Here is a 12,447-nt window from a genome sequence, read left to right as displayed (position 1 = left end):
TTTTTAATCATTATGGTTGGTTGGTTGTTTCCAGGCTAATTCCAAGTGTTACTAAGAACCTCTCAATTTGTTGCCCCATGCAATATGTTTAACATTGTTTTAGGTAGTGTATTTTCAGTCTTGTTAAAAATAATAAGAATATTTACAGTGGCTAACATTTACTGAATACTTACTAGGTGCTGATGCTTTTACATTATTCTCTGATTCTCACAGTAACCCAGCCAAGGCATGTGGTATTATTCCAGTTTTACAAACGAGAAAACTGTTAATTAGAGAGGTTAAATAATTTGTTCAAAGTTCCACAGCTAATGTGAGTGATAGGGCTAATATTTAAACTCAGGGCTTTTTTCCATTTTTGTTCTCTGGTTTTGCTTTGGACTTCACAACTCTGCTTGTTTGCTTGTGCTATATCCTTTCCACTTGGAATGTCTTCTCCCTACTAGGTCTGGTTTCTAGTAGTAGCAAATGTACTCATCATGTAAGCCGCAGACCAAATGTCCCCTTTTCTAAAGCCCCATTTTCTGATAGCCCCATTTGTAAGTAAACTCTGCATCCTTTAAACTCTCACAACACTTTGTACCTTTCTTAATATATTTGTTTTGCCTTGAGTTATAATTATTCCTGTAAATGTCTTAATCTACCAGCTAGAGACTGTCTCTGATTCCTTGCAGCTTAAGACAATTTTGAACATTGAAGATATGCAGTATTTGTTGACTTGATATGAGAGGCAAAAAAGTCATCAAAATAGGAGTAAATGCTACTGATGCATTTTTTAAAAATTGGAAGAATACGGCAATATGATAAAGATTAGTACATATGTGATCATTTTTGCTTCTTGGTATTTGGAAATCTTGTTGAATTTTACTAGTGGTATAACTAGATATGGCATACATTTTCTGGTTTGGTGGAAAAGTTCATATACTTAGCTATCATTTTATATTTTTTAAGAAGATAATAAAGAAAAATCAGAGAGTTGGGAAGAACCTGCTGTTTTAATTTTGTTCACAGCAGTGGTTCAGATTATGTTCTTTTGGTGTAAGCTTTGATAGTAGGCTCAATATAATGCTGGAATTCAGCAATTGGTTATCTTTGGATATATATCTTTTTTTTTTTTTTTTTTTTTTGCGGTACGCGGGCCTCTCACTGCTGTGGCCTCTCCCGTTGCGGAACACAGGCTCTGGACGCACAGGCTCAGCGGCCATGGCTCACGGGCCCAGCCACTCCGCCACGCGTGGGATCCTCCTGAACTGGGGCACGAACCCGCGTCCTCTGCATCGGCAGGCGGACTGCCAACCACTGTGCCACCAGGGAAGCCCGGATATATATCTTTTGCATTTAGGGCCATATGTGGAATACCAAACTGTTTGAAATAAGTATACGGTGCATAGTCTTCGTCTCTCTAAATAGATTATTTCCATTTATTACTTACTGTAGTATTTCTTTTTTTTTCCTCTGCTTCTCTCTCTCTTTTAAATTAATTAATTATTTTTTAAATTTTTTGGCTGCGTTGGGTCTTCGTTGGGCTTTCTCTAGTTGCGGCAAAGGTGGGGGCTACTCTTCGTTGCGGTGTGCGGGCTTCTCATTGCAGTGGCTCCTCTTGTGGAGCATGAGCTCTAGGCACACGGGCTTCAGTAGTTGTGGCTCATGGGCTCTAGAGCACAGGCTCAGTAGTTGTGGCACATGGGCTTAGTTACTCCAAGGCATGTGGGATCTTCCCGGACCAGGGCTCGAACCCATGTCCCCTGCATTGGTAGGCGGATTCTTAACCAGTGTGCCACCAGGGAAGTCCCCTTACTATAGTATTTCATTGTTTTTGTTTTACTTGTTCTGAGTTTTCTTCTCAGATTAAGGCAATTAAACCAAAACTTACTAAGAGGGGGTGGGTGGGATATTTTATTATTGATCACACGTTCAAATTTTGGACAATATTTTTTTGCTTTAAATCTCTTTCAAATACACCTTTTCCCTCTTCTAACTTATTGATTTACTTTGACATTTCATTCGAACAACAAAGAACTTAAACCTTTTAATAAATACTTATATGTGGTAGAGATTTGGTTGTAATTTATTGAGTTTTGAAGTCTGAGTCTGTGTTATACTGAAAGTGTTGTGTTTTTATTGTTTCTCCCATCTGAGTCATATATATCCTTGCCATTAATTTGTCTGAACTCTTAAAGCATCCTGAGATTTTTTTTTACATCTCGAGAGAGAGAGAGAGATGTTCTCTTATTAAGATAATCTCTTGAAAATGAACATCAAACTACAATGAGGTATCACCTCACACCAGTCAGGATGGCCATCATCAAAATATCTACAAACAGGGGCTTCCCTGGTGGCGCAGTGGTTGAGGGTCCGCCTGCCGATGCAGGGGACACGGGTTCGTGCCCCGGTCCGGGAGGATCCCACATGCTGCGGAGCGGCTGGGCCCGTGAGCTGTGGCTGCTGGGCCTGTGCATCCGGAGCCTGTGCTCCACAATGGGAGAGGCCACAACGGTGAGAGGCCCGCGTACCGCAAAAAAAGAAAAAATTTACAAACAGTAAATGCTGGAGAGGGTGTGGAGGAAAGGGAACCCTCTTGCACTGTTGGTGGGAATGTAAATTGGTACAACCACTATGGAGAACAGTATGGAGGTTTCTTAAAAAACTAAAAATAGAACTACCATACAACCCAGTAATCCCACTACTGGGCATATACCCTGAGAAAACCACAATTCAAAAAGAGTCATATACCACAGTGTTCATTGCAGCTCTATTTACAATAGCCAGGACATGGAAGCAAACTAAGTGTCCATCGACAGGTGAATGGATAAAGAATATGTGGTATATATATATACAATGGAATATTACTCAGCCATAAAAAGAAACGAAATTGAGTTATTTGTAGTGAAGTAGATGGAAATAGAGTCTGTCATATAGAGTGAAGTAAGTCAGAAAGAGGAAAACAAATACCGTATGCTAACACATATATTAGGAATCAAAAAAAAAATGGTTCTGAAGAGCCTAGGCGCAGGACAGGAATGAAGATGCAGACGTAGAGAATGGACTTGAGGACATGCGGAGGGGGAAGGGGAAGCTGGGACAAAGTGAGAGAGTGGCGTGGACATATATACACTACCAAATGTAAAATAGATAGCCAGTGGGAAGCAGCCACATAGCTCAGGGAGATCAGCTCGGTGCTTTGTGACCACCTAGAGGGGTGGGATAGGGAGGGTGGGAGGGAGACGCAAGAGGGAGGAGATATGGGGATATATGTATATGTAGAGCTGATACGCTTTTTTATAAAGCGGAAACTAACACACCATTGTAAAGCAATTATACTCCATTAAAGATGTTTAAGAAAAAATGAACATCAGTCTTTTTCATCCTGTGTCACTTGGACCTTATGAAACTGCTAAGAAAGCAAAAGGTGGACAGTAGACAGTAATTCAAAGAAGGCTTTTGGCTCTTGAACTAAGACAGTGGGTAAAATTTCCACAAATTATGAGACTGACAAAAATATTGTTAAAATTAAGAAATTTGATTATTAAATATCCATTAAAATAATAAATCAGATTAAAGTAATCAGTAATATAATAATCTGAAGGCTTTTGACATTAACCAGAATATATTAAATGCTTTAAGTTTCAGTTCTGATGACAGGAACTTAAATTTTCCTTTATAAAATTCCATTATTGTTAATGCCAAACTATTGCAAAAATAATACGTTTATTCAAGAGAACTGAGTATAACATAATTCTAATAGTAGCTAACTTTAGGTAGAGTTTGTTATATTTTGATGTTCAACATAAATTTGTTTATTCCTCATAACAATCATATGAGGCAAGTACTGTTATTTTTCCTATTTCGTAGATGAGAAAACTGAGCACAGAGAAATGAAGGGACTTTTAAAAGGCCACACAATACTTGAACCCAGTCAGTCAGGCCTTAGAGTCTGTGCCCTTAACCTCTCTTCAGTATTGCTTGTCACTGAGTGGTTAAGAACTTGGGGTTTGGAGTAACAAAGACGTGGGCTTAAATCATGGCTGCAACTTATATTCTTGGGACAAGAGCATGTCTCTTTACCTCTCTGAGCCTCAGTATTCTTGTTTATAAAATGAGGGTTGTTTGGAGGATAAAATGAGGTAATGTATGTTAACTGTTTAGCAGACACTCAGCTTGTTCAATAGATGGTAAGTATTATTGTAACAAATACTAATAAGTAAAATGAAAAAAGTCACAAACGGAAGACTTTGTTAGCATTTTGAGGTGTATCCTCCCAGTCTTTTAAACATGTGTTTTTTATTTTATTAATATATTTTCTTCTGTTCATGTTATTTTTTTCCCTTGTATAACTTTTTTTGGTTTATGTTTCACATTCAAGGAAAGAAGGCTTGAATTTGTCTGTATCACTTAGCAATAAGACAAGCCTGTTTCAGCTTCTGTGGTGGCCAAAACTTTTTCTCTCCCTATGTTTAGGAGTAGGTAAGTGGAGATAGAAGAGGACACGGAAGTACATATACCTTTTTTTTAAACAAAAAAAATGGGATTATGTTTGAATTAAAATTTCTAATATGATGTCTACAAATCAGTAAAACGTAGGACCCTAGAAGTAGGCAAGAGAATACTTGCTAGTATCAATTTTATCAAAAATGACAATGAGATCCTAATTTCAAAATATTTAGAGTTGTTAACTGAAAACAGTATACCTGAATGAACAGTCTTAATGAACATAGACTATTTCTTCTTGATGAGTGAGATAGATAGAAGTCTGACCATGTATTGCATTGTTAAATAAATTAACTGGGTGAATTTATTTAGCAGTACCTAAGCTAATCCCCCTTTCTATAGCCTCAGCAACAAAACATGCCTAATACTCTTTTTTTCCCCCTTTTTTCCTCCCTTTTAGGTCTACACACAATGAGCTGGAAAAGAATCGGTGAGTCAGTGATGAGGTGCAGCTTTCATATATGTTAAAAAGCAAACTCAATATTTGACCTGTGAAAATATATTGCATATGTAGTTATAACTTTTTTACATGTGTAACATATCATGGTTCTGATATATGTGTATTCTCTCCAAAAAGTAGTCCGCTTACGCTATCTAAACTGGAAGACATAAATATACTCTTAAGTTTATTTGAATTTTGAGTTTATGTTGAGCGTTCTTTATTTCTGTCTCAACGGGTTAATTTTGATAGGTTCATGGCTTAAATATGGTCTTGCTAAAGGATTAGGTTTCTGTAATGGAGCTAATAACTATTATGGGAAATTGTAGGATATTGAATTTCTCTTTCTTTGCAGTTCATTCATTCATTCATTCATGCATTCAACAAATCTTTATCTTGCACCATCTATATGTCAGTGCCAGGCAGGCGTAATGCTTTACATAGTAAATACAAGAATGTGTAAGGCAGTTTCTGACCTTAAGGGATTTATAGCTTCCTGGGAGAGAAAGATAAGTAATTAAAATACTGTATAGTGTGGTAAGTATGATGATACCGTATAGTGTGGTAAGTATGATGATGGAGAAGCAGAGGATGCTGAAAGATCATTTTTGAAGGTCACCTGATTCTCTCTTGAGGGAGTCTTAGAAGACTTTCCAGAGGATAGTGAGCACTGTTTGTTGAGGAGACTGCAAGAGGTTCAGTATGAGTATAAAAGATGGTAGCATGAGGCAAGCCAGGCCAGATGTTGACAATTATGCTGAAGAGTTTGGACTTTTTCTGAGAGCAGTAAGCAGTTGAATGATTTTAAAGTGGGTTGTCATATGATCATATTTGGGTTTTGGAAAGATCACTTTGGCTACAGTATAAAGAATTGGCTGATTGGCAGAAGGGATCTCAGAGACAAGAAAACTCTTTGGAGGCCATTGGAAGCCTCCAAGGTAAGAGATGATGGTAGCCATTGGAGATAGAAGTAGACAGAATAAAGAAATAGTATGGAGTATAATCAATAGAAATTGGTGATTAGTTGGCTATGGAAGGTTAAGTTTTAGATTGTATTATCATTTACTAAAAAAAGGAATGTAGGAAGAGGACAAGTTTGGGGGAGAAGATGAGGATTGAATGACTAAATATTCTCTTTTTGGTACGGAGGTTAAAGTAATAAGCAACAAACTGGAATTGTTTATATTAGCCGTTTTTTAAATTATATAAGTTTCAGATGTACAGCACTGTAATTCGACATCTGTATGCACTAAAAAGTGACCACCATACAGTTGACCACCTTCATCCATTGCACCCTGCCCCACAACCTCCTTCCCCTCTGGTAACCAGTAATCTGTTCTCTGTATCTATAGGTTTGTTTTTTTTGTTTTGTTTTGTTTTTTTAGATTCCACGGACAAGTGAAATCATAGGTATTTGTCTTTCTCTGTGTGGCTTATTTCACTTAGCATATACCTTCAAGGTCCATTCATGTTGTCACCAATGGCAGAATTTCATTCTTTTTTATGGCTGAGTAGGATTCCCTTGTGTGCATGTATGTGTGCGTGTGTGTGTGTGTGTGTGTGTGTGTGTGTGTGTGTGTGTGTACACACACACATGCCACATCATCCATTAATCCATTGATAGACACTTAGGTTATTTCCATATCTTTACTACTGTAGATAATGCTGCAATGAACATAGGGGTGCATATATCTTTTCAAATCACTGTTTTCCTGTTCTTTGGATAAATACCCAGAAGTAGAGTAGCTGGATGTACCACCCATTTTTGACATACAAGATCTCTATGACCTTCAACTTTTTGTCCTGCCCTTTTTTAAATAGCAGGGCCCTTACATATTGACTAACCTAACTGCCTCACTGCAGATGAATTTAAATGTCAAATCCTCTTGAAGAGGCTTAGCATTTTCCTCCAGGCTGACTTAGTGGCTTTTACCACTTTATTTGCACAATGCTCTGTTCACATCTCCTACTGTAAAACTTAATCAGGTAGTCTTATAATTATCTGTTTATATGCCTCTTTCTGCCAAATGACTATGACTACCTCAAAGGTAGGGATTCTGTTTTGTTCAGTTTTGTATTCTTGGTGTCTAGCATTTGATGCATGTATAGTAGATGGTAGCTTTAATACTGAATGAAGGATAAAACTGGAGCAAAGTTCAGTGGTCTAGTCAAAAATGTTTTGCTAGTTTGAGGCAAAGCAGTTTGGCAGGAAATGTTTTAAAGAGTCTTTTCTGTCTTATATTTCTAGTATATTAAAGGAAGTATCCGGCTAGTTTAAACATGGCAAAAGGACTAAGAAATAACAGCTTTGAAGATACTAAAAATAAAACCTTCTCTTGACCTTTAGAGCACAGAGTGTATTTTTGGGCCATATGTTTTAAATACTGGTAAACATGTGGCTTTTATAATTATTTCACCCACATGAATGTGGCCCTTGAGAGACCCTCATTGGAAATCTAGCAAAAACCTTTGTTTAACACGAGAGTAAAGAGACTGTTTAGTAAAGTATTTGGAATTGAGCTTTTAAAACCTTTGAGTAAACTTCATTCAATGCATTCTGTATATCAGTTCTGACTTATTGATAACCTTATCACCCATAGTATTACTTTGATATGCCCTGTAACTTGTTTAATCTCATATTTGTCTATAGCACTGGAGTAGCATGTGTGGCTTTTATCACCTGGACTGTACCTCATCTCTGCTCTCTCCAGTGAAGGCTTTTTGTTCCCATTTTATTTACTTACGTCTAAGACTTTCTGGCTGGTTTCCTACCCTACCTCTCTTAAGGCATGGTTCAGTTATCCTTTTCTGTCCTCTTCTGATAGTCCTAGATGTCTTTATTTCTCAAATTATGTCTTCTCCTCTCTCCCGTCTTCCCTCCTGTTCTTTCGTCCTCCCTCCCTCTCTTCTTTGAGGTTGAAAGGTAATATAGAATTAACCTTTCCAAGATATATTTGTTTTTAAAAGGGATATTTATCAATATAAATAAATTTCTAATTTAGTGGAATGTGTCAGAGGATGAGTGTTAAAGGAAGAATACAATTGAATAACCTATACTCCACTTCTGAAAAGTGGATCTAACAAGAAAACAAATATTGGTAGACACAGGATGATTTAAAGGGAGGGGTGGGGGGATGTTTTAGCCAAAGAGCAGGAAAGCAGCACAAGAATATTTTTAATATTTAAGCCTGTATTGCTATTACACTTTTTAGGCCCCCACCCAGCTCTATTTAATGATCCTTTTTTCTAAGGCACTGTTTTTATTTGACGTATTAAATAAAAAGTTAACGTAGATTTGGCATCCTTTAAAATAAATAGAATTTTGGCTTTACCTTTCATTTGCTTTTGAGTGTGAGCTTATATGAGGAAAGTAATTCACTGTCAAAAGAGTGATTTGATTTTGTTTTCATTCTGAAAACATATCCCTGAAGCAAGTCATATTTTTGAAATTTTGCTGCTCTACATACAATATGTTCATATCAAAAGTTTTTTTAAAAAGGTTAGTTCTAAAATCTTGCATATAAAGCTACTCCAAGTTAGTGGGGTTTTTTTACTGGGGCAATGCAGTGAGAATTAGAGTAGATGATTTTAAATTGTTAGTGAAAGACAGAGTAATTCCAGATGGCTATCATTTTTTTAAAATTTATCTATTTATTTATTTACTTTTGGCTGAGGTGGGTCTTTGTTGCTGCTTGCGGGCTTTCTCTAGTTGCAGCGAGCGGGGGCTACTGTTCATTGCGGTGCGCGGGCTTTTCATTGTGGTGGCTTCTCTTTGTTGCGGAGCACGGCCTCTAGGCACACGGTAGTTGTGGTACTTCAGTAGTTGTGGCTTCAGTAGTTGTGACTCTCTGGCTCAGTAGTTGTGGCTCGTGGGCTCTAGAGCGCAGGCTCAGTAGTTGTGGCACACAGGCCCAGTTGCTTGTGGCATGTGAAATCTTCCTGGACCAGGGCTCGAACCCGTGTCCCCTGCATTGGCAGGCAGATTCTTAACCACTGTGCCACCAGAGAAGTCCCCAGATGGCTATCTTAAACAGAGCCCTAAGATTGTTGAAGCCCTGGGTCTGGCCTTGAGGAGACAATAGCCAACAAATGTTGAGGTTCGTACTCCCAGATTTCAGAGGGTCTGGCGAGCACAGAGTAGTTTGCTCTGGCCCACAATTACCCCAAGATGCCTATAGCCCATTAGGGAGCTTTTAGGTAGTTTCAGACCTGATAAGGAAATTCAGATTCTTTCTTGGATAGGTTCTGGGTTTCTTTTTCTGCCTAAAACCTTGATGGTTACACTGAGCCTGGTCTAGGTGGTACAGAACATTTGTTACCTGTGTATTCACCCTGTCCCTCTAGACCTACAATAGGTCGTAACAGGCTCAGGAGGTAGAAGTAAAGGGAAGTAGAATACCTTTAGCTGTTCTGCATTCCTCAGGAGCCTATGTGAATCATCTCATGGTAAAATTAATTTTATTTCTGAGTCTTTGAGATTTGAAAATCAAGAATTTACATTGCCCCATTGGCTTATCTTATAAGTTGGGTCCTTTGCCAGAGAAGAAACCATTCAGTACAGATTTTAGATCACTTCATTGCTTTTTCATTTTCTTAATTCAGATTACTGAAGTTGTTTTTGAAAGAGTCAACAACTTTAATAGGACTTTAATGATCAAGAACCTTAGTGCTGACAGCAGGAGAGGCCCTTTAACCTTAATAGTTGTCATTCCATTGAAACAAAAGGCTTACTCTTATCCCCACTTTGGCAAAGCTAAAAGGACCATATGAGGACACTGGACTTACAATGCCTTCCTAGGCAGAGCAGAAGTACCCCGAGTATTTGTGATAAAAGAGAACATGCCCAGTGAATGGTAATCGGTGTCCTCCATATAGAGATTTTCTTATACCTCTGAAGGAATGGTGAAAATGAGCATTTATTGAGTACTTACTGTGTCCTCCCACTATGCAAAACCATTGTTTAATCCTGTAAGGTAGGAAGGCAGAAAGTATAGATCAAAGTGTTATTAAAAACTAGTCATTTTGGGCTTCCCTGGTGGCGCAGTGGTTGAGAGGCCGCCTGCCGATGCAGGGGACGCGGGTTCGTGCCCCGGGCCGGGAAGATCCCACATGCCGCGGAGCGGCTGGGCCCGTGAGCCATGGCTGCTGAGCCTGCGCGTCCGGAGCCTGTGCTCCGCAACGGGAGAGGCCACAACAGTGAGAGGCCCGCGTACCGCAAAAAAAAAAAAAAAAACTAGCCATTTTGACCATCATAACTACAGTTTGAAACAAGTTGATGGGAACACAAAACAGTCAATCATCGTATCTGATCATAAATATGATAGCTATGTGTAATATCAGTCTTTCTCTTCAGTAAGGATTAATAAATACTGTGTTTGGCATCATGGTACATAAAATGAAGTATAAGATACCCTGTCCTATCCTTAAGGTTAAGGCCATTGTAGTTTGGTAGTTATAAGTTGCCTCTTTCAATACCAGGATATGTATGATATGTTAACAATTAATGTCTAGAAGGATGCATTAAAATTGTTTTTCAACCTGAAGGTTGAAACCCATTAAGTAGTCTATGCAGTCATTTTAGTGAGTCATTTGAAAAAGAAGTAAAATAGAATAGAAGATACCAAAGTGCGTTGCTTGAAGTAAAGTTAAATGTAGAATTGTGAAACTTGTATATACTGGCTCGTGATGTAAAAATGCTGTGGTCATAGTCAAACAGCTAATGCCTGGATAGTCAAGGAGAATGTATCCTGAGCCATGAGGAAGCGAGAGACTTTGAATCTAAGGAAAGAATAAGGAAAGGGGTCAGAGCCATGGAAGCAGGAAGGTGGCATCATAAGCTCTGTCCAGGAAAGAGTGAGTAGCCCATATATAGTGGAAGAGTAGAGTCTTATCAAATTGGTGTTGGGAAATGAGGCCAGAAAGGTGGTTTGATATTAGACTGCAGTGTTATTGAATGTCAAGGAAGTTGGATTTTATTTTGTTGGTAGTAGTGAGTTTTTGAGACTGTTGATCAAAACATACACATACAAACGCACACACGCACGCACAGACATGCGCCCATACGCACACATACTCTAGCTGTGAAATCAGGGCGACTGGTTTGGATATTCTGAAGTAGCCCAGGTAGGAGAAGGATATAAGAACCAGCATTCAGTTGATGGAATTAGGAATAGAAAGGGACAGAGCAGACTAAGAAACAGTGTAAAGAAAGAATATTATTTTCCGTTAACTGCTACTATTCATTCCTTCTTACGTTTCATTCTTTACATAGCAGCAAGAGTAATCTTCTTAAAGGATATATCACGTCTTGCCATTTCTGTTTACAGTCCTCCACTGGCTTCCTATTGCAACTAGATAAAATCTATGGCCAACAAAGTCCTACCACTCTATCCCTCATCTCCTATGGTCCAGCTGGCACTGTTTTCTTTCTTTTTCTCAAACACACCATGTTTATTTCCATCTTAGGGCTTTTGTACATGCTGTTTCTTCTGCTTGGAAAGCCCTTGCTCTAGTCTTTCATCATTATTTCGTTCTCAGTTTTCAGGTCATCTCCTTAGAGAACAGTATTTGCCCCCCAGTCACTTTCTATCCCATTGCCTTTTCTGTCACCTTAACATTTATCTCTGTATGAATTATTTATTTGTTTGAGTTATTTGACTTCTTTTACTAGAATATAAGTTTCAGGAAGGCAGAGACTTTGTCTTATTTACCCTTAGCAGGTAGCAGTCATTCATTAAATGTTCACTGAATGAAAAAATGATTAAATGTACTATTGAGCATATCTATTATCAATATGTTATTTATTGAATTATAATGACTTAAGTGAAAAATGACAAATATATAAAATACTCTTGAGAGCTCAGAAGACATATTATTATAATAAAACAATTTCATAGGAGGTAAATGGAAAACTTAGTGAATTCTCAAAATGTTAATAAATTATATGGAAAAAACTTGATAACTGGCAACATACTAAAGGATTTTTACGATGCAGAACTTTATCCTGCTCATAAGAAGAGAATCGGTAACTTTTTTTTAGAAGCTAATTGATTCTTTCAGTTCATTAAGATATCACATAGCACACTAAAAAAAAGACAGGTAATTTTTTAAAGGGGAGCAGTTTACCTGACAGAGTTTATGCTGCACTTGTGAGGTCTTTACTCTTTTCTCATTCCATGACTTGAAAATGGTTAAGCATTTTTTGAGGTAAAGATTTATGTATAGTTGGAGACTAGAATATCATAAATAATTTCAACTTTTTTGTGTTAGAATTTTTGGTGTATTATGTTTATCTCAGTGGTTTGGACATGATAATGAATACAGTTTTTTTTCAGACTATATACATGTCCTCATTTGACATGGACTTTTTTTTTTTTTTTTTTTGGCAGTACGCGGGCCTCTCACTGTTGTGGCCTCTCCCGTTGCGGAGCACAGGCTCCGGATGTGCTGGCTCAGCGGCCATGGCTCACGGGCCCAGCTGCTCCGCGGCATGTGGGATCTTTGCAGACCGGGGCACGAACCCG

At 38.1% G+C, this 12,447-nt stretch overlaps 1 protein-coding gene across 5 annotated transcripts in view; it reads left to right on the top strand.

The window, feature by feature from the left end:
* Positions 1–12,447, top strand: part of MXI1 (MAX interactor 1, dimerization protein) — a 98,322-nt gene that overhangs the window by 45,219 nt on the left and 40,656 nt on the right. For all 5 annotated transcript variants that reach the window (XM_030842474.3, XM_060286832.2, XM_060286834.1 and 2 more), the window contains exon 3: positions 4,886–4,915. In XM_030842474.3, coding sequence (XP_030698334.1) covers positions 4,886–4,915 — 30 coding nt within the window. The remainder of the gene's footprint in view (positions 1–4,885; positions 4,916–12,447) is intronic.

The sequence above is a fragment of the Globicephala melas genome, chromosome 16 (genome assembly GCF_963455315.2).
Source record: "Globicephala melas chromosome 16, mGloMel1.2, whole genome shotgun sequence".
Lineage (NCBI taxonomy): Eukaryota > Metazoa > Chordata > Mammalia > Artiodactyla > Delphinidae > Globicephala > Globicephala melas.
Note: the sequence above shows the minus strand (reverse complement) of the source record. Positions and strands in the feature narration are given on the sequence as shown.